Source organism: Haemaphysalis longicornis, unplaced genomic scaffold, assembly GCF_048455015.1.
Source record: "Haemaphysalis longicornis isolate Haplotype H1 unplaced genomic scaffold, Haemaphysalis longicornis Haplotype H1 scaffold_9, whole genome shotgun sequence".
Taxonomy (NCBI): domain Eukaryota; kingdom Metazoa; phylum Arthropoda; class Arachnida; order Ixodida; family Ixodidae; genus Haemaphysalis; species Haemaphysalis longicornis.
The window spans coordinates 23,027,288-23,050,326 of NW_027526460.1; the positions used below are offsets into that span (position 1 = coordinate 23,027,288).

At 49.7% G+C, this 23,039-nt stretch overlaps 1 protein-coding gene across 2 annotated transcripts in view; it reads right to left on the reverse strand.

Annotated features, from left to right (window-relative positions):
* Positions 1 to 4,048: 4,048 nt before the first annotated feature.
* LOC144152472 (solute carrier family 2, facilitated glucose transporter member 8-like) overlaps positions 4,049 to 23,039 on the reverse strand; it is a 285,436-nt gene continuing 266,445 nt past the window's right edge. For both annotated transcript variants that reach the window (XM_077683742.1, XM_077683743.1), the window contains exons 2-6: positions 20,627 to 21,006; positions 18,563 to 18,786; positions 13,502 to 13,770; positions 8,237 to 8,509; positions 4,049 to 4,501 (exon numbers count right to left, since the gene is read on the reverse strand). In XM_077683742.1, coding sequence (XP_077539868.1) covers positions 4,168 to 4,501; positions 8,237 to 8,509; positions 13,502 to 13,770; positions 18,563 to 18,786; positions 20,627 to 21,006 — 1,480 coding nt within the window. In that variant the 3' untranslated portion in view covers positions 4,049 to 4,167. The remainder of the gene's footprint in view (positions 4,502 to 8,236; positions 8,510 to 13,501; positions 13,771 to 18,562; positions 18,787 to 20,626; positions 21,007 to 23,039) is intronic.

Sequence of the window (23,039 nt, forward strand, 5' to 3'; positions counted from 1 at the left end):
CAGCTTTGAAATTTCTTGCCAGTACTCCTTTAAGCGGGTGCATTAGCCCTTCTCACGCCCGATTCCTGGCCAATCCCCCACGTGGGTATGTGCCATGTCAGCGGCCAGGCAGCGCGCGCCCATCTCCCCCCGTTGCCAAGGAAGACGAGGAGCGCGCGCACCCGCAGCTGTTGCTATGTGGACGGACGGCGGTCACCGGAATTCAGGGTCGCTTATAAAGTGCATTCGCACTTAAAAAAATCCCCCCACCTCCCCGAAGGGGATAGTGCGGAAATGCGAATGCATTGGGTGCACCGATGAGTGCGCTGCGAGTAATTATTATTAATGGCGTACTTAATGAAGAGAGACGAGAGTGTGAACGTAACCATTTATTCATTCATCAGCACCTGTTTGTGTTATCGTTGTACCTGACGGCCACAATCACCGCCTTGTGGTCGCTGAAGTGCACGGTCAAAGGGTCTTTGAGAAGCATACGCGCGGCACAGTTTCGCGTAAAGACCAGATCAATGCAACTCCCGTGAATGGTAGTGGGGCACGTGTCGGAGCCGGCATCGCGCAACACGCCCGCCCCGCGCGCGAGCTCTCTCCGCCGAGCTCCGCGATGCGAGCGCCCTCACACGCCCGAGCGCGCTCCTCCTCTCCACTCACTCTCCGCTACTCCGCCCGAGCTCCGCGATGCGAGCGCCCTGACACGCCGAGCGCGCTCCTCCTCTCCCCCTTGCCCTCCGCTACTCCCGCCCGAGCTACCAGGTGCTCCGGTTGCTAGGCGCGCCACAGCTGTTGCTAGGCGCACGCCGGCCAACGCACGACAACCCCCGACTAAGAAATGCATTCGCATTTAAAAAAATATCTTGAGTGTGCTGTATGCCCGCATTGAAAGTTGAAGGTAGGAACTTCAAACTCACCTTCGCACCAATGCTGACTAACTCGTGACTAGTGGGGAGGGGTGGGGGGCCCCTCACGTTATGGTTGACAACCTTCGAGTCCATTTCAATTTAATTTAGTTATTCCTACTCCTCCTCCTTGTTTTCCCGAGGTTTATGAGAATACGTCTTGGACCAAAAGTCGTGGGTACACAGCTTGACCGGGCCTAATAAGCCACATAAAAAAGGCCCGAGCTCGGCTGCGGTCTTTTTCGGCACATGTCGTTTCGATAGTCTTTTTCGGTACACGGACACCTAAGTAGGCGGACGTTTCGGCGCACGCACGTTTCGGTATAAGAAAGGGTCAGGCATGCGAATAATAAAATAATTTCCGAAATATACTGTAGATTGTTTAAGCCTGAGGGACGTCATATGTAATTATGACAACTTAAGCACTGCCCACGAGCTGATACAGTTCTTGCCAGAAATTTCAATGTATAGCGCTTTACAAGGATCAAAGTTCATTGCGATGACGACCCGTTCAAAAAAGCTAGTGGATTAGTTGAATCGTAAAAGCGTGATTGATATCAACTCGATATTTCTCGCTGAACGGTCAGCGTATATATGGTCATTTAAATGTTGAAAGGTTGTATAGGCCACTCGCGGGGTCGTTCGGCTTCAGCCCGCGCCTTTGTGCTGTAGCCTCTGCAGGCTGCCTGAGCAACAAGCGTTGCGGAAGCTACATGTCTGTGGGACTCCATTCGTAGCGTAATTCTCTAGGCGCCACTCCGTGTGGATGCAATGGCCGCCGGGCCAGCCCGACCCTAGCGGCACCCTTCGAGCTGGGGAACCAGCAGGCCTAGGTGGTGTGAAGTGCTCAGGCGTGGATGCCAAACGAAGCAACAACAACGTCTGTTTCCTTTCGGGATGACGAAAGGTGTGTCCACTTAAAAACGCATTCTGCGTGCGGCCCCTTCGATGTCGTCTTGAAAACGGACCTCCGCCGCTACTCAGGCACGGTAAGCTGTTTGTCCCCGTGGGTGCTTTTCGCTTTGGAATGAGCCGGTGGACGGCACGGCCCAAAGGCCGGCCCGCAGAACTGGTCCAGCTTGTGCGCGGTGGCAGGAGGAGAGGAACCCCCGAAGGAGCGCGGGAAAGCAGTGGAGGCGGCAGACGTGTTGAGGACTCAAAAACGAGAAAGTCCACCAAAACTCCCTTCCGTCGTAGACCCCGTATCTAGACGAGAAGCTTCAGCGTGTTTTTACTGCCAGTTAGACCGAACAACGACCAGACCGATCGACAACGAACTACTGACTGCTGGAACTGTTGCGCGGCACCGACGGGAGCAGCAACGCGGGGGTGAGCAGAGACATTCTATCCTTATTAAACTGTTGTCTGATGCCATCTCTCGTGCTAACCTGTCGCTCTCCAACCCAAAGGGGACCCGTTAATGTGTAACGGCTTGCCGACTAGCAAGACCACCCACACATAAAGCGGACCGCTTCCCAGCCCAAAAAGCTACATTTTTCTGCTTATCTTCTTTGTGCTGATCGTGCTGCGATAGGAAGGTTGCATTGCGCGACACGTCTGAGCGGCGCGTGTTCAAACCGCCGCGTGCTTTCTCGTCTGCGCGGGTAACCTACAGGATTTTTGCCCGTAAGCCGTGGCGGCTAACTGTTTGGCAGATGTCTGTGAGTAACAGCTGCCTGCGCGGACTTTGAGCCCCCCTCCCATATGTGCAAGTCGAGAACTTTACAATAAAACTAAAACCTTACAGGCTTAATAAAATATGCTTCTTTTACGAAAATACTCTTGTGCACCATGGCGTGTGCAGGCCGACAGGGCGCTTCGATTAATTGTGAATCTGTGATGAACCGGCAATCAAACCATACTAACTTTTTTATTTTTTCCGAAAAGCGTAAAATTATGTATAATTTATCCCTGATCAGAGAGCATCACGTCATGGTCATCATCATCATCATCATTAGGGCCCCAACGACGCAGTAGCCCCGGGCCCCAAAGTTTCCTTATCCGGCACTGCTTGCAATATTTTTGTGCATCGGTATGCAAACATTTTGTGCGTCCAGTTTCCGAGATATGACTAGGAGAAATTGCAAGGGCTAGAAGAAACTAGATGACTGTTGCAATGACTGAAAGAAACTAGAAGAATCACAAGAAGAAACTGCCGACACTGCTATCCTCTTCCAGTGAAAACACATCGTCCATTAGTTTGAAGCAATCCAAACGACCACCCTAAATCAGAGTGAGACGCTTCCGGCGCTGCTAAATTTCGGAATGCGGTTGGATGGTCCCGCAATCAAGCAAAACGACGGCAAAGCGAACATCCCCGGTCGTGAGATCGTGCCGTTGCATTCTGTCTGTTGCTTTGCTGCAGATGAGTTCTCGGCGGCGACAATGGGACGAAATCCCATTGGAAACCACCCACGGTACTCACATTTATTTTTTACCTGCTGGGACGGCAACGAAGATTAAATAAAAGAACATCGAAAAAGTTCGACGCGACGCTGCGGTATACGGACTGGAAGACCATTCGCAAAATCTTTCCGTCGCCTCCGGAGCCACCTCATCGATCGCTAGATTTAAATTCGCTCTGCGGCTAAACTCCGAACACGGTGGTCGAAGCACGTATCTGCAATAGAGGGTACCACGTTAAAGGGAAAGACATGTGGAGCTCCATTTCCGGCTCTCAATCATGCGCCCGATTTGTTGCCCGCCCGCCTGAAAGGTGTATACACACTACACCATAAAACCTTCCGTAAATTAAATGTTAGTGAGGTCGTGTATTTTGGTGGATCATAATTGTTGCCATGTCACGGGTACTGGTTTCATGCACTCTTAAATGCTTCCATTGTCACGATTGCTGAAAAAAATTGTTTCGAAATGTGAAGTTTTACCGTGTAGAAAGTTACTTGACCTCCGAGAGTTTCGTGCAGAAAGTGAGAGAGAGAGAGAGAGAGAGAGAGAGAGAGAGAGAGAGAGAGAGAGAGAGAGAGAGAGAGAGAGAGAGATGGGGAGCCCACAATACCTGACTAGGCATCCTTTGTGAGGTTATGTTTCATTCCAAAATAGTAATCAGAATGCAGTAGTAGTGCAGTAACAAACTAACCCGCAAGTCGAGAAGAGTTATCACGTACATGACGTTTTAATATAAGTAGTCCGATGAAAATCCCCATTCTATTAGCATGTGTCAATGCGTGAAACTGTTCAATCTCTAATGAATTAGTTCAGGTGCGTATATAGCGATGAAAGTGCGATCACGTGGCTTTGCGCGCAGCCCGAAGCCTCAGGCAGTCTGATCGCTCATCGCGCGCGTGTCCGTTTCGGGGATCAGAAAGACCACGACAGCGGCGAGCACCGCCAGCGCTACGCCGGCGATGACGGGCGACAGCGCGAGCAGCTGGTCGTCAAAGTGAAGCACGAGGAAGACGAGCGTCCAGCGGGCCGCCCACATGACCGGGGCGGCCAGGTAGCGCATGAAGCGCCGGCCCACGCACAGCTCTGCCGTCAGCAGCGGCGGCACGTGGCAGAGGCCCACGGAGTATGCCAACACCAGCAGGTTCACCGAGTACACGGCGCTCCAGCTGGGGCTGTCCTGGGGCCCGCCTGTCCACCACCGGCTGCAAAACGGGCGGGTGTCGGAGAGTGTTTAAAACTCCCGCCGATAAGTCACGTGCTTCGAATGAGTCCTGCAACGAATAGCGCATAGCGCGTGCAGTTTGTGCAGTCGAGCGTAGTTCTTTGTTTTTACCGCTGAGACTTAGCAGTTTTCAAAGCGTCGCTGTTATAGTCTAACTGCTCCCTTTTTTGCGCGCGTAGACCGAGAAGAGCCACTATCTCTTCCTCACTTTGGCTTACCCTCTCTAACGAGGCAGTATTTTAGGGACAGTGTGCCAGTTTGTTAAAGTTCAGAGAGCGAAGAACTCTCCACCAGAGTGGTTGTCAAAAACTGAACCCCTAACTACGCTTAGGGAATTTGAAACACCGGACCTGGGGGGATCACGGTGGCATTACTTTGGTTCTTAGATGCGGAGCATCTTATAGTCTGGGAATGTCCTGCGTCGGCGTCCGCAATCACACTGCGCATGTGCAACTCTCCTCCTTCCCTCTCTCCCACAGCTGCGCGATACTCCCGCCACTTCTTCTCTAGTACCAGCTGCGTGCGCTTCGCTTTCGCTTCTCTCGCGTTCTCGCTTCTGCTTCGCGGCGCATGCTCGGCGCTTGCGCATCTCTCCTCCTCTCGTCTCCTCTCCTTCAACCTTGGATGTAAATCGGGTAGCGCGCTGCGCGCGTTCAGTTCAGCGCTTGCTGCGGTTGACTCCACTTCACTCCGTTCTTCCGATGAAGTGTGATGGAAGCAACAGTCCCGTCAGTCGGTGGGTTGGCGCAAGCAAGCGTCAGCACCACCCCACAAACTAACAGCAACGCTACGTCCACTGAAGACAAAGCTGCGCAGCGCAGGGCACGCGACGCTGAGCGCAAACGCTTGAAGCGAGCCGCGGACCCTGAGCTTCGTCGGCGCGAATGCTCGGCGCTTGCGCATCTCTCCTCCTCTCGTCTTCTGTCCTTCAACCTTGAATGTAAATCGGGCAGCGCGCTATGATTCAGTTGAGCGCTTGCTGCAGTTGACTCCACTTCACTCCGTTCTTCCGATGAAGTTCTACGAACACAACGGAAACACAACGGAACCCCGAGATGCTCCGCATCTCCTCAGCGTTCCCTTCGGGAAGATGGGGCTAATTTTTTTCTTTTTCATTGTACCTGGTGCCTGTGTTGCTGTCCGAGATTTGCAATAAAGAGAAAAAAAAAGTATCGTAGTGTAATAGTTCCGCTCCTAGGAAGCTAACATCCTAAGCCGGGTGCAAATCCCGTTATCGCTACTTTTAAATGCAGAGCATTTCAGTAACTCACGATGTCACCCGCGTTGACGTCCGTAGTCGTAGTCCGCACCCCTCCCCCTACACTATATAAAAAAATACTATCCGGCACCTGGTTTCGATCCCTCGACCCTGCGGGCGGAACGCAATGTACATGGTGCTCTACCCACTGCGCCACAAAGCCGACACAGAATGGGAGTCTACGAACGCGCCTTATATCCTTGCCTCATTCAAACTACGTCAAGAAGCTGCTGATACAACGCATTCACTACCACCAACTCCCCAAACACTAAACGTTAGCGCAATACACCCACCTCCTATGCGACGCATTTACTCGAGTCCCCCTCGCGGGGAGATGGGCACTTTTTTTTTTTTTTCATTTTCAAGGGTTTGTCATATTGTAATGTTAACATTTGTTATCACGCGTATAATCTATTGATGACATCTTTATGCAATATAAATGGGATCTCGGGTATTATCGTTGCCTTTTGGTCAGTTTCAGCTACTGCTTCTTGTACGTTTTTGCGGATTTTCCCCTTTTAGGTCGGTTTCGGCTATTTCTGTTGAATATTTTTCTACACCGTGGTTTTCAACCGTTGCAGTTCCGTTTTGGGTGTTATTTATTGCAGTTCGGGTGGTTTTGTATGCTTTAGGTACGTTTATGCAGACATATAACCCCATAAGCAAACTCAGGTGACGGCTGGCTGTACCGACTAGGAAACGCATGTACGCCGCCGGCGTCTCTCGGCGATCGCCGCGAGGCACAAACACATGAGCGCTCGGAATTTTCTTGTTTTTTTTTAACTGCCGAGTGGTCACCGAAATCTTGACCCACCTCCCTAAGTGGGTATGCTTGGCTTGACAAACGTGCGCAGGGGACGCTAGGAGGTCATTGCGCGGCATTTACACGCGAACGCTAGGTATTTTCTTGGTTTGTTAACTGCCGGGGCTCACCGCGAGGCCCGAGGCCCGCGCTCACGTGCGCGCGTCGGCAATTTCTTGGTATTTTTGACACAAAAATTACGATTTGCTATACAGCTTCGCTGTTAAAAAAATTTCGGGCCATCTCCCCGAACGTGAAACCTGGGGAGGGTCAAAGCATGCAGTGTGTAAGCGTATTCTTGGCGCCTTGGCGTTTTTGCCAACGGAGATGAAACCGCTGGAGGGGCAGAGGTATATAGCTTTGCTGTAAACGTCTTGTGTCTTTAAGCACAAAGCGTTCTAGCGCGAGGCGTACATGAGTGTCCCCGTATTTTAGCACGCGTTGGAAAGCGTTCCAGCGTGAGGCGTAAACGAGTGCCTGGGTGTTTTTTATTTCGCGTTACGTTCTAGCGCGAGATGCAAACGAGTGTCCCGGTGTTTTAGTACCACGACTACATGAGACTACGGTTACAACGACGACATTAGGTGCCAACAGCCCGAGCCGGGGCTTCGCCCCTAAAATAGTCGCAAATGGGCGCGAACGCGGTGCAACGAACAGCGAGCGCGCGGACGCCAAGTGTAAGCGCGATGCCCGTCGGCACCTCAATACCGAGAGGCGGGTGGAATTACAGCCAGCTTTTGTGCGTGTGAACTTAGTCTCATGCTCACTGCCACGGATGCTCAGTTTTGCGTCTCCTTTCTCGGCCGCCCCTAGACGTCAAAGCTCGGTTTCCCACATCTGGTGGGAAATCTTGAGTTTCCCACATCTGGCTGGAAACTCAACCGTAACACGAAAGGACGAGGGATGGCCGCTTAAAAGCATGTTTCCTCCCCTCTCAGCGCTCTAAAACCAGGACTCAACGGACAGGGTTTGGTTCCCCCCAAAACCGGTTACACGAAAAAGAAGCCGGATTCGCTTCAGGAAGGACTTTTCACGGAACCGTTCCCGTTAAAGAGACAGGCAACCGATCTTTGTCGAGTGCATGTCCTCCAACTCCGCTGAAAGTCTACGTTTTATATACTGGGGCAACCGAAACGAATTTCGAAATAAATAGGCGCAGATAGTTTTAATTTGGCACTACGGAAGTCTGAAAGATGGCGCCATGTATTGTCAAAACGAGACACTACGTTACGTGTCCAAGCCACTCGTCGGTTTCAACGCTTCATTCAAAAACCGCATTGGGAATACTAACTGTAGAATATAATTGTTGTTTTAGCCGTGGACAATTTTCTAAACACCTTTTTTAATCTCCCGATCAGTTAAAAGTAACATGGCCGCACGGTTCACCGCCATGGTTGCCAGAATCCCTTTTGGCGGGACACGCAAGGCTGGTAGATCTAAAAATTCTGATTTCAAAAGCTCTAGGGCGCTACCAGCAAAACCATTTCGAGGTTAAGGTGTTTTAAAAGATGCCCTTTCGTTTGGGATAGAAAAAATACATTCGACAAAAATCGGTTGTCTGTCCCTTTTCCGGGCGTAGAGAGGATACAACAGGCTTTGAAGAAGGGCTCTACTCGATGGGAACGCGCTGTCGTCTGGCATGAGCGCTCTGGCACCTGAAGGCGAGGTACTTGAAGGGCGGGAAGGCGACGAAGCCGAAGGCGACCAGGAGGGCGGACACGCCGAGCAGGTGCCTCCGGCCCGTGACATGCGTGATGCCGCAGAACAGCGTGGCGAAGACGACGTGGATGAGCGTCATGACGGCGGCGGCAACGGGCGCGGCCACGTCCTCCACGACGCCCTCCATGGTCTGCACGCTGCGGCAGAAGAACATCTGCGCGCACGTCGCCTCGCGCAGGACCTGGAGCAGCAGGCACGGAATCAGCTGCCTGCACGCATGCACGTGTCAGATGTGTGTCAACAACTACAACCCGGCGAAGGATGTAGAATCTTTTGAAGAGCAACACAGCGCCATCGCCATCGACCGCCATGAGCCTGCTGCTTTGAACCATCTTTTAAGAACTGAGGCGAATCTTCCTATGCTAGCCCAGGACGATTGGCCTGTCCCATCCGAAAGTACCATGCCATGTCCCATGGCACGTGAGCGCAAGCTCAGCTTCTTATTTTTGCCTGGCTTCCCCTCGATGTTCCATTAAACGCAGCCCTCGATGGTCGCTCCTTTCTGACCCTGACGCTCCAGTCTCATCCATGGGCGGTTGACCGATCCCACAAAGGTGGTTCGAACATCCCAGTGTTGCTCGAAAACGCGTGCGTCTAAATGAACCTTCAATGGAATCACTGTTGGTAACTCACTATCGACCAACGCCTCGCTACATAGCGGGCACTCACTGCCTTGAGAGTCCAGGTTGACGCAGAGTTCTTATCTGTTCCTTCAGTTTACATTAACGGAAGGGCGAATGAACTCTCACCAGTTCGTTAGCATTCAGCGCATTTCAAGAACTGCAAATTGCTGCCGAAATTAATCGGTACCGAGTATAGTCACGACGCGGGCGAAGTCACAACCAACGCTGTGTCAGGCCAAAATCAATCCGTGTCCTCTCAGAGAAAGAGCCGGTAAGTGCCAGCTGACCCCGCGGAATATTGCGGATAAAAACGTCCCCTAAGGCCCACGCAAGGACACTGGAATATCCCTGGCTCATGATGTCTCAATTTTTTGGGAGATGAAAGACTGGTGTGGAACACACGGCTCAGGCTTTGGTGTGGCACCACGTCCCCCTTGCTTCTAAACTCAGATATATTTTAATACAGCTGGCCGCCACGATATAGTGTGCATATTTACGTTAGCGGCTAGGATGGGAGACGCCGCCACCATAGTTCAAAATGTAACAAAGGGGTCACATGGGAATTTTTTTCACTTAGTGGGAAATCCACACTAAGTCAACTGGCTGCACGGAAAGCAAGACCTTGAAAGAAAACCCTATGGGTACGGCCCTGTGCTTATTTGAGAAAGCTTTGAAGCACCACACGTTCATTTTCATTATCCTGGCCACTCCCTCTAGAGCGATGCCGTACTGTTTCCATGATGCCGGTTTGTCATTATTGGATCGCGCGCTATGTACGAAAACGTACATACCGCATTATTTGAGTCATATCACTAGAGACCAGTACTTTAGGCCCGAAAAAGAAAGGATTTAGGTGCCTATAACAGGCACTGAAAATTGCCATTTAGGTATCTATACACCATTTTTCATAAGCAGCCGCGAAAGGAGGAAAACACTTGCAAACCGCTTCTCTCGGCAGCCCGCGCGCCTTCCGCTTCCGGCGGACCAGCGTTGCCTGTGCGCGCTGGGCTGCTAACATCACTCGGTGCGGTGTGCTCCGCTGCGTAGTTCAGGAGTGTTTCACACCGTGTGCTTAGTTTTTGCGCATCTTTCAACTGTTTTAGCCAATGCTGCGATGCCGTTCAAGGCGCAAACGTCGCTTGGTCAGCCCTCTGCGGTGGTGGGTTATCCAACAACCAGAGAAAGCGAGAAAAAGTCGCCGACAGCACACATATGCACGACACTGCCTGCAGAAAATGAGCTGTGGAAGCGACGTGTTTTTGCTGCATCGCTTCCCAACGGACACCTAGTTGAGGTATCGGTGGACGCTGTTGATAAATCGCAACGACTTTGTACCAACGACCAACTCCAGGGTTCGTTGGGTGCACTTGGACGGCAAGCAGACGGAGCAAAATCCATTTATCACACGCAAAGCTGCGACAGGGAACGGAACCCCCTGAAATGTTAGAAGCAACTTTATCCTTTACAATACAGCATTGATTGATTGATTGATTGATTGATTGATTGATTGATTGATTGATTGATTGATTGATTGATTGATTGATTGATTGATTGATTGATTGATTGATTGATTGATTGATTGATTGATTGATTGATTGATTGATTGATTGATTGTGGGGTTTAACGCGCCGACGCTTCATAGGTGATGAGGAGCGCCATAGTGGAGGGCTCCGGATTAATTTTGACCACCTGGGGATCTTTCATGAGCGACGATACGATACAACACTACAATAACTTCTGGTTCCTTGTAGTCAATTGAAAATACCATATATTCTTTGGTCATTATAGCCGATTGGCATTAACAATCCCCTTTTCATATAATCTAACCTTTAAAATCACGGCGTTTTGTTTACTTTTTTTCACGCGAACGCATTACACTTCCAAATGACATGAAAGGATAACTCTCTCCATCGCACACTGCTGGTCGATAGCAGGATAAGCAGGCAGCCCATTGTGGAGACACAGCTCGAGATACGTGAACGCTTCATTTGGCAAATAGCTCAACCTGTTCACAACGCGGTCAAGGGAAAAGCTTCTAATCCTTTTGCGTTGTCACGGAGTCTAAAGTACTATAATTACAAAACAGTTACTGCTGATCGCGTAAAGCATTTGTGGAGCAAGCAGCGGTTCCACAAAGGTGGGCTCCGAGTGACAGGCCACATGAGCTGCGCAGAGTTAGGCCAATCATGATCACGATCAAGACCAACCAATATTAACTCGCCCAAATGTCGATCCTTCTGCTCAACCTTCGAATAGTATTTTGACTGGTTGTGCGGTCGTGTTATTTTTCCGCCCCGGTAATTTCGTTTAGTCAGTGACCGCCATAAGTCTAGGTAAGAAAGATTATATTGCCTTGCAATGTCAACAGCGTAAAAATCATCTCGTCGAAAGTCCATCGCGAGCGCGGATCATGCTTTCAGCGGATCATACTTTTGGAAGCTAATATCGGCAGTTAACGATCAGCGGTGGATTCTACTAAGCGTCTTCGCTAGGTTAAAAATGCCGACCATATAATGCGGCGCAATGCGAAATTACTGTGCCAGTTTATCACTTCTGGGGTAGAATTTGGGAGTTGGAAATTTGTCCCAAATCATTCCCGGAAATGCAAGCACGACTGCGTACAGTAAAAGGATAAAATTGTACTAAGAACGGGCAGTTTTTTACGTGTTCATCTAATTATTACGGATGTATGAAACTGTATTAGCAATCGAGAGAGCATCACTAATCCTTTCCGGGGCGTTTGCTACGGTCCCTCAAAATCGTGTATACGTACAGAGTAGCGTACACGCTGTTCTTTTTTTGTTGTTGTTGTTTTTGTTTTAAAAGCGCAGCTTTTAAACGGCCGCATCTGTGGTTTCATGGCGTTCTTAGCCGTCGGCCTCGTTGTAACAGATATAACGGGAAGGACACCATAGAGCGAGCAGAAAAAAATTAGCCGCGTATCTGCTCATTTCGTTGCAAATGTCGTCAAAAGACGATAGTCTATGTAGACATTTGCCAAGGAAATGCCCCCCTTTGCTTTCCCGCTCACCTCTCATGCTGTTCCTGTACCGTCGCGCTCATCCCAAGGTAAACACACTAAAGGTTTGCGCAAGACGATTTGAATTTACTGCTTTCCACTGCTACAGGCCGGGTTCAGCGATGCCAGCGCTGCAGTACGGCGGGGATGCGCGTGAATGGAGGTGGCCGATTACAAGGTTTATAGAACCGCGTGGCCGTGCTCCGCGTGCATTCCAAGCAGAACGCGGAACCTAGCTAGTGGAACCTTTCGTTGCTCTTGCCGCGTGATTTTTCATATGCCGCCAGGAGGCGGCGGTTTTCTGCAGTAGATGTAGAATATCATTTGTTATCGAAAACCTAGCACCCCTGAATTTTTTAAAAAAGGAACACTGTAAATATCCCTTGTGTACTAATTTCTTGTCTTATATTTGCGTAATGCCTTGTTCTTGTTCAACAAAGTTGACAAGTATGAACATAAAACTGGGCTTAGACGTTTACATTTGGCTGTGAGTATATACGACCATTGCGCAATACTAATTTTACTTTGGCCGGGTGGCTGAATCGAGTTAGACAGACAGACAGACGGACAGGCAGACAGACAGACAGACAGACAGACCAAAATTTCCGGGTTTAAGTAGCCCAAGAAAGACTATCATCTTTAAAACGCATGAGGAGCGTACGGCGAATGTGTAAGGAGGAACGCGGTATGCCGGCATGCCGAGGCTGCCGCACGAGACGTGCTCTACCGCGGCGACCGGCCACCGTGCGTGCGTTCCCCGATAACGCAATCACTCCGTCTGTCGCTCCAGCTTTACGAGCCGCCCGAACACAGGCTCGGCATCACCCACGCCATAATCCAGAGGTGCGCAGCGCCGAAGAAGCAGCTATGAGCTACCACCGAGAAAACTGGGCAGTTCGTGCTGCGCTCAAGGGGAGTTTCGTAATCGTCAGCCAATATATATTTTTTTTTTGAAATTGTGAGTTACTACTGCGCTTCCTAAAAATAAAATGTAAAACGACTCCATCTCCCGTACGCTAGGGGAAATATTCTTTTAACAGCTCTACATAAATTCACGTGATGCTAAGCAATAAAATAGACCGAAATGCATTTGTGTCACATTTAAATGACATGTATCGGTTGAAAAGATGCGTCTTCTCTTAGGAAACCATGTGTTTATGCCAAGATGGTTGGTTGTTGGTTATTGCTCTCTTGGTTGTTGCTGTGCTGTTGCTTCCATAATGTTATCTTTTGTATCCTTATATGAAGCAGAATATGTCCATCATTGTGCATTTTATTTTGCTTTTCGAGCGTCAACCTGTCACGGCTGTCTGAGAGAGCCAAGTTTTGGCAAGCCGCAAAAAAGTGTTTTTTCTTCTTCAGGACACACCGCTATGTCACTGGCTGTTCTACTGGTGGAAATAAAAACCATTTGATTGATTGATTGATTGATTGATTGATTGATTGATTGATTGATTGATTGATTGATTGATTGATTGATTGATTGATTGATTGATTGATTGATTGATTGATTGATTGATTGATTGATTGATTGATTGATTGATTGATTGACTACTGGCCATGGTCCTTCCAAGATGGCGGTGGTGGCGTCGACGTCTTGCGGCCTCGTCCGCTTGAAGTCGGGCGGCAGTTCGAAGCCGTAGAGGCGCGCAGCCGCCGCGAATCCCTCGTCCCTGCGCCCCAAGGCCATGAGCCAGCGCGGGTTCTCGATGAGGTACCGCTCGGCGCTCAGCACTCCCAGAGGGGCCAGCGCCCACACGATCGCTTGCACTCGCCACGAGAGGGGGCTCAGAGTCAGGCTCGCCAGGATGCCCGCGTTAGTGGACACCTGCAGGGGATATCCCTAGCCATTGACTAGCCAAGACAAGCCAAGGTGGCTTTACCGACGGGGTATTTACATCGACATGTAACGTACAGAAAAATACCTGTCAGAAGACAATTTGTTTGATGGCATCAAGGTTTCCCATGCGGGATGGTTGTTACCGTAAGTGTTACGAGAGTCCTTACATTTAACAACGACACAAAAAGTCGGCATCTGTCAGAAGGTAACACGTGCATTGCCCAAGGTAAATATAAATGGTAGCGAAGCTTCGGGCGAAAAGCGGTTCAGATCCTATTGCCAGCGACATCACCATGGGGTCTTGTGGGAGTGGCGATTGAAGCACGACTAGGTGAGGAGGGAACAATAACAAAAAACCAAATTTTATTCACCAATAAGAATGTTTATAGTTTACGAACGATATTAGTTTTTCAGTCACATTTATTCAGGACAGTGTACAAATATTTTATGAAAATGTTGTTCATTCTCAAACATCTTTTTTGTGGCGCCCTCTGAAGATGGCACATGTCATTGCTCTGTGATGCAGTCCTTGTAGTGTTCGGAAAGGCGCGCCTAAAGTTCGTCTGCTAGGAAACGCCCCTCACATGTTTTGCTGGTGCGCATTCGCATTCGTTTTTTCTTGTTAATGCGCAATTAGTTCTTGCTGTGCGTGGAGTTGCGAGGTGCGTTGTATCGTGGGTGGACACGTTTAATAGCGTTCCCCGTGGCCACGGTGTCTTACGGGACGATGCTGCCAACGGTTGGAGCGCAGCGCTTTCCTCGGTACCTACGGAAACGATGTGTTGTACAATGTTGCAACAGCAACTCCCGTACGCCTGGCGTTTCACTGCACCATTTTCCTCTCATTTCCACAGGTAACGCGAAACTATAACCCTGTTAATACGTGCACGGGGGGTTGTGTAAGGGAACGCGGCGGTGCTTCGAAAACAAATGGCTCTAAAGCTTTGTTATATCACAGTTATCTTTTGATTTCACCTCAGGTTGGCTCGGAGCAAGTGGTGTCAATTACTCTAGGACTTCTCAGCGTATTCAAATAGCGCAAATATTGTGCGCCACTCGAATTCAAACGATTCGCTTTAATTATCTATCTCAGTGCCTTCTCTATTGCATTACAACATTTGTACTGATCGCAGCTTCCCGCGCTTGTAGGCGCAAGCAAATTTCCATCGCAGTACTGTGTTGTGCTGCGCCCTGTTGCGCTGCTGCCACATCTTTCCTGCTATGTGTTTTTACTTACTGCCGTCGCTTTCTTTTGCATTGATCCATTTTTTTCTCTTTTTACTTATCTGTTGCGACACTTGCCTAAACAATACAACCAGGAAATTGCAGGACGGACGGACGGACGGACGGACGGACGGACGGACGGATGGACAGACAGACAGACAGACAGACAGACAGACAGACAGGCAGACAGACAGACAGACAGACAGACAGACAGACAGACAGACAGACAGACAGACAGACAGACCAAAATTTCCGGGTTTAAGTAGCCCAAGAAAGACTATGGTCTTTAAAACGCATGAGGAAGGTACGGCGAAATTGTAAGGAGGAACGCTGTATGCCGGCATGGCGAGGCTGCCTCGCGAGACGTGCTCTACCGCGGCGAAGTTCTGTAGAAACCCATGTCTAATTGATAAGACGCTGGGACAGCTGCGATGTGCTCGCTGCACTTTCGTGAATCGGCATTCCTGGGGCCTGGTTTTCTGTGTCAAGATGCAGTGCCTAGTTCTTTTCTCTTGTTTAGAAGTAGTTCTGCTGTTGAGGCTTTCATTGCTCATAACGGTATGTGTTACGGGTAAAGTCAATTTTTCGGCGCGTAAAGAAAATCTTAATGCATTTAGTACCCACGAACATTTTGTACTTATTTGTATACGTGCTGATTTTGTACAGTGTGGTAAAGTTGTTTTATGTTTATCCTGGAATAAAATTTAAATGTCTTGATTATAGCATGACTATGCGTTATTTCTTCTCTTAGAACTGAAGCACACAAACCGAGCAAGCATTATATAACCTTGATCTATTCTTAAGGCGCGCATGCAACCTGCGTATGTGCGACGCAGTTAAACAACCCAGCAGTGGCGTTGGTACAAATTTGTATCGCGGTGAGGAGGGGGCCCGGTTTTGATATGAGGGGGGGGGGGGGGGGGGGGCGTGCAGAGTGGTGGAGTGCCATTTTGTACTCTGTATCCCATGGCAGAAAAAAAATTCCGGGAGCAGGGTGGGGAGTACATGCCTGGTTCCCGGTTTACCACCCGCTGCAATCAAGGTAAACAACTGATTGCTTTTATACAGCAGTGGAAGTAATAAATACAGAACAAAGTTTCAGAGAAAATGCAAGCCGCTTTTATCAAAACCGAGGAGAATCATACGACAGTATGCTTAGGTACGTTTCTCTAGTCACGAGTCTGCTCTAGTTAAGCTAGCGTTGACTTGAAGCACACACGCCAAGGGCTCGCCAACTTGGGTCAGATGGCAATGACATGAGCCCTCAGTGATCACTGGCCTGCTAAAGCTATTTTGAAGTCAAATTTTCGCGCTAATGCCACCAAAATGACGTCACTTTCTGACCGGATCTTGCGTCACGTCCGGTTTATTTTTTGTTCCGCTGGAAGTGTTCCCTCCTCACACAGATGGCGCTAAGCCGCATGAGCAGCTTAAGAGCCGCCATTTTCTGAACGTATGGGCTTCTATGGAAGCTTCACTACCATAGAATTGCTTTGCATTGCCTTTCTGGGCACGTCAGCAGCCGCGTACCGTGTTCACACAACCACAGCGGTACAAACAGGTGCGTGAAATATTTGCGAGCTGTAGCTAACAGGGACAGTTTAATTGCAAGCGTTATGATGCGGCCATACAGACGTACATATATACCATAAGAGCATTAACATCCACTCCTACGCTGACGCAGTGGCTCTCGGTTCCGTGTTCTGTTTTCGAACCAAACGTGTTTCGGACGTGCTCTGTCTTACCTATATGACGGCACACGCTTACGGCTGTGGTAACGCTGTCTCGAAAACCTCCAAATCACAAATTACGTGTGTGATGTTGGGCCTAGAGCCGCAGTTTACCGACAGTACGATAAGGCCAATGACTCGAAACGAACAAAAAAATTACGCCCTCCTCCCGTCGCGGGAACCCTGGTGTGATGCAACGCATCTCATGGGGGGTTCTATTGGCGTTTTCCATCGTATTGATTGCGCTTATAGCAGGGATTCTCACTCGAAGGGGAGGTGGGCGTAATTTTCCATTTTCACCATGCAATGCACATGCAGCACACGTATGCTCAGGTACGGTCTTTATTGCAGACGAGAATGAGCGCCTTGTGGTCAGTAAAGTGCACAGTTAGGGGCTCGACGATTGCGTCGAGTACTGCGAGAGAGTGCAAGCGTAACGCGGACGACCGTCGACTGAGACCGTCGGAGCGCGGCATGCCGCTTTATATTCACAGCACCCGAAGGAGAGGAGAGCGCGGAGAGAGAGAGTACTGCAGATGCGCAGCGCGCGCAGCGCCGAGTGCAGCGCCACCCACCGGCGCCTAGCAACGGAGTGAGAGCGCGCTGCGCCAACCCGCAGCTGTTTGGGAGAGAGTGTTCGCTATCGCAGAGAGGAGAGGAGCAGAGGCGCAGCTGTGCGGACAACGCCGGACAGACGCAGGAAGGACAGAGGGGCGAGCATGAGATGCGTTGCATCTAAAAAATGGCCGCCATCCCACCCTGCGAAAGTGGATGTCCAGCAAAGCTGTTGTAAACCAAGGGTGGTGAAAGAGAGTTTGAAATGTCTACCGTCTTCTCGGCGGGCTTGTCGCTTGCGGTGGGTTAGTGTCGCTAGATAAGGTTACAGAGTATCGACACTCTTCCCTCCTATTGTTCCGTGTCACCGCCAAGATCAGTGGTCAGTTCGCATTACGTGACATTTGTTTACACTGCGACGGTTTATGGTCGCCGCTATTTTGTTCTTTATGCGTTTTAATCGCTCAACTCAGCTCGGCCTAGCTTCTCCTCCCTGCTCTGCCCATCGCACGACTGGCGTCGTTGGCGTCGTTCCGAATGCGAATCAAAGATAACGCGTGCAACACAGCGTTTCAGTAGCAGAAGCGTGTCCAAAGATGCCGCAATGTTGGGTCCTGCCTACCCTTACGCATGAGCTCGGCGTCTTGGGCAACAACTGCTCTATTTGGTAACACTAGTCCTGCCTCGCCTTCGACGATTATCTGCAAACCATCTTTAGCAGAAACACATGGTGGTGTAAATCCCATTGTTCACAGGCGCCTTATTATCGATAACGCGGTTTCGATGATTGTTTTGCGGTTTCCTTAAACGAATTCTGAGCTCTCTGCTGTATGCCTGATTAGCCCAACACATGCACTTGGCGTCTTATGCCTTGCATGCCTTGGTGCCCAGGCCTTTTTGCCTACGGAGATCGTTTTCGCCCACGGCGATGAAACCGTTAGGTGGCAAAGGCATACATCTTTGCTGTGAAAAGCGTGCGCCGCCACTTGCCGGCAGGCTTGCCTCAACCGGCCACGCAACCCACGAAAAATGGGGCAATAAACGCCGCTCGCCCCTGGAAACTTGTCTGCTCTTTCGCATGAGCCACGCAACACGACAACGCGCCTCACGCCGCGGTGATTTCGGCTTGTTCTTCTACTCCTCCGTTAATTAGTGAGGGAACATTGTTCAACATCAATCACATTTCAGCAATGCTGCAGTGTAACTCCTCTCTCCTTGTGTTCGGTCGAACCTAATGCGGCGCATGATTCTCTTGCGCATGCGCAGTATACCTCGACAAGGCCCGCGAAGAGGCTCCTCTTCTCCATTGGCGCCACGTCGGCCACGTACAGGCTGGCGCCGATGGTGGTGAGGCCGAGACACGCCCCGCACGCGGCTCGTGCCCCGAGCAACATGACGACGTTTCCGGAAGCGGCCACCACGAGCCACGAGGCCCCAGTCCCCAGGGCGCACAGCAGTAGCGTCTTCCGGCTGCCCAGAAACCACAGCGGGAGGCCTGTCCCACGCGGAGGGGAGGAATAGCGTGCTTGGAACACCGCGTTTAAGCCAACACTCGCAAGAAATACTCGGGGCCAGCAAAGTTACAAAATACTACAGTCATGATCAATTTGAAGGTGATGGCGGGAGCATCGACCGGCGGGCATTTCAGGCTGCATAGCCACCGATTTCGGAAATGTTGCGGTAAAAATTGAGCAGCCTCCTTCACGTCGTAGGCTCTTCCGGGCTACAAACGTCACCCCCATGTCTAGCTTAGCACCTTTGCTTGTGTTCGTTTCCTTATCATGGCATTGCTACTAACGACGTTCATGTGCAAGTGCACGGGCTTTTCATTCTTACTGGAAGTACCAGGCCATGCACAGGTTTCAATAACACATTCACGGTGTTCTTCAGCTCAGATGCGCATGACTGTTGATTCACAAAAAAAGAAGAAAAAGCTGCAAGCCGGAACTTGCTAGAAGGGAGTAACAGCTGCTCAAAGAATAATGACAAGGAAGAGGAAGACTACTTTAATGTTTATTTCGCTACGGAAAGGGGTGACGTAACGTGGGGCTGCTGCAGCTTTTGGTAGCTGTTCCAGCGATCACCCTCAAATTGATCGGGACTGTACAGTCGTCAATAGTGTCGTGAACTACATAGAAGTTGATGCCAGCACAGAACGGCAGCGTATGATAGCCACCGGCGCATCTTCCGCGACAGATAAACGGCGCTCACGACGCTCACCTTCTGCATCCCCTTGGCTGCCCCAGCGCACGCCCAGAACTTTGCTGACTATCCCGGATACGTTACCTACCGCTCTGTGGACAAGCCGAAACATCGCTCTTGGTTGTGGCGGACTGCAGTTTAAAGGAGCCATGAAGACGAAATACAAATTTGTTTTATTCGAAAGATTTCGTGTTTTATAGTGTCCCCATCGCTTGTCAGGATGCAAACGATGTTTTATTCAGTGAGAAATTATTCGATTTACAGTAAAATTTTGATTTTCCCGTGTGTTTTTGTGGTCTGCAATGACATCACAGGAACCGACTACTCTGCAGCCGAGTGGAAAGCCTTGTTTATTGTTAGTGAACCTAGATGGCACCACCATACCGTGGTAAGCCGTTTTCTGCCTCCGGTTTGTTTTTGACCGTATTTGAACCTGGCTTGTTTTTGTTCAGGGAGAAAATAATCGTTTCGTAAAACAGAGTGCTCGCTCGGCAATATGGTCACGTAAGACACCGTTGCTTGCTTCAATCGGCCAGTGTCGTCTAAAACTACCCCAAAGCCCCGCAGACCTGTGAAGCTAAACCAAGCATAGTTCGCGCAGCACCAACAGCAGTAGGCATCGGTACGTCTATGTTTACGTGTGCTTTCGTAGCTTCCAATGTCGGTCCCACCATTCTGACTGCTTTAAAAAGAATGTTGCCTAAAATTAAGCGCAAATAGCTCGTTCGGCAAGCTTATAAGCTCGGCCTAATTTGCGTTGGCTTTTGCCGGCCTCCGCCAATCGCAGAGCTGGCTGGTATGACATCATAGGTTCTGTTGCTGGAAATGAGCGAGTGGGTCACATGGCCCTTCCATTTTTTCCTAATTATACAGCTTATTTCAGCGAAGTTTACGGTAAAAGTGGTGTCAATATGATTCTAACGAGGCAATCTTTTGAATGAACCAAACTTGTATTTTGTCTTCATGGCTCCTTTAAGGCGAGAGCAGTCGAAATGTGAAGTGCATTATGCAGATTATGCATTGTTCCTCATAAATCCTTCGGCTTCCAATGGGTGAGCGTGATCGTTGGTTGCGTGACAAATAACTCGGTAGGGGTTTATTCGAATAAGCAAGGGCGTGAGTGAACTGTGTACCGGACAAGAGGGCGCCTCCTGCGGCCCCGAGCAGTAGGACGTCGGCGACCCATCGGTTCTCCGGTGGGCTTGCCTGCAGGTTGTACCAGGGCTCATGCTCGATGGAAGGCATGGCCGTCGAGGCGAAGCCCAGCGCCGTGCCGGCAGTGCAGGAGCTCAGGCAGGCGGCCAGCATGGCAGGCACGTGGTAGCCCTGGCCCGAAGGGGTGTCGCTGTCCGAGATCGGCGTGCCTCCGCGGGCGGCCGGCTGCCAGTTGCGCAGCGCCTCCATGGCCGCGTTGTTCGCCGACGGCACGTGATCGCTCACGTCGGGCGTCGGCCGCATCTTCCCCGCGGCAGGCGGCATGGGGCCGGCACCGCCGTGGGTCCCGTGGGAGGACCTGATGGGACCCCTGATCCCTCATTCTTTTCCGAACTCGTAACAACGTAGCGACACGTTTTATTGAGGGCAACGGGAAAGATGACTGTGTATACACTGAAGCAAAATGGAGAGACGAGCTAGTTGGTTCGCAATTTCCATGAGTGAAACTTAAGCGCAAAAGTTTTTCACAGGGACGAAGAATACTGTGTATACAGCTGATCCTTGCTATTGCAAACACTCATATAGCGAAATATCGGCTATAGCGAATTAAATAGAAACTTCTGGTTGGTCACGTTTTATTTCGATGACACTTATTCTTTTATAACGAAACTGAAACCGTGAGAACCGCGCGCGATATCGGATATAACGAAGAAATGCTTGACCAGGAGTCTGAGAAGCTATTGAAAAAAAAAACCGTCGTTCGTAACTGCGGAAGTATAAAGGCCCATTTGTCCGTGGACACTGTGGAAAACGTCCTCCTGCTCAGTGCTGTGAGTAGCCACCAGACGTAGATCACGTCCCTCAACAAATAATTAAGGACGCAGGCCTGCATTGTCAAGTGAACTTTGTTCTATTGTAATTTCATGTACTCATGTTCCGGTTCATTGAAGTTGAAACGCAACAAAGAGAAAGGGGAGGGTTACCATGTTTATAGTGTACTCGAAGCCTCAAAAATGCATTTCTGTATTAAGTATTTCTGCGCGAGCCAGATTTTTTGTTAGAGCCGATTTCTACATCTACTTTTACTACGAATATCGTATATAATGAACCAATTCGCTGTCCCGATACTACTTCGTGCGAGGTTCGACTTTTACTCATAAAAGACTAATGCGAACCAAACAGAAATGTACAAAGCGGTGGCAACAAGGAGCTCCCTGAGGCGCTGCAAACGCGGCTTGCAGACGCGGCTGCGGCTTTGATGACAGACTTCCACATCTATGTGCAGCCTAGTTACCAAAAAAAGGGATGTATGCCTAGCCTATGAAAAAAAGTATGTACTGTTAAACCTGGATATAACGAAGTTGACGAAAATTCGCAACTTTTTCTTACATGCAGGTTTTCGTTACATGCAGGTTTTGAGGTAAGACTTGGGTGCACGAAGCGCAAACGAAACCAAAATGCTAGACATTAGTGATATTGAACTCACCCTTAAAGAATTTATTTAACAGCGAAAAACTGTGATTTCCTTTGATTCATGGTGAAAAACAGCGCAAGAAACACAGGGACAAAATGAAGAGTGAACGACGGACAGCGCTGATATCGACACGGGGGCCTGTGCTTTCCCATGAACTTAGTAACTACATGGCACTTCAAAGAAGGAATATCACTTACCCCCTTATTCACAAACGTAACTTTAGCATCACTTCTACCTTTTGACACTTTTAGGTGCCTTAACACGTTTCAAGGACCAAACTTGTGTAAAATTATAAATAAAAGGGCGCCTTTTCGCAAGCTTGGTGCTCTTTTCCGCACCCGAAAACGTTGAGATGGTGCTGGCTGGGATTGTGTACGGGGCGGCGACGTTCTTCTTTCTCGCGGGGGGAGACTGCATTTAAAATTGCGAGCTTGCCTTGAAAAGACAAAACTTTTTTTTATTTTCTGGCAGCACAGATGGCAATGGAGACGGGCGACTACTCGCTGACATGCGGGCCTAGCACCTAACCGACTTCGCACTCACATTGGAAAGGCACGGTAGTTTGCGGTGCGGGGGAAGTTCGCTATATTAGTGCATTTCTGCAGCCGATTTTTCAGAAGTGCCGAAAGCAATGGCTCATCAGCGTAGCGATTTCGTTATATCAAGGTTAACCTCAGCAACGCCTTCGTTACAAAGAGTTCGCAAACACGTGGGTTTCTCTGGGACTGGCAACGGGGAATTGAAAAACTTCCTTAAAACCAGGAATTCGTTACATCGAGGTTCGTTACATCCTTGTTTAACTGTATTGGTTTATTTATTTTTAATGAACTCCCGTTATATTGGATGACAGATGGTAGCTGCATTCACACACACATATGCACATGCACGCACATGCGCACACGCACACGTGTACACCC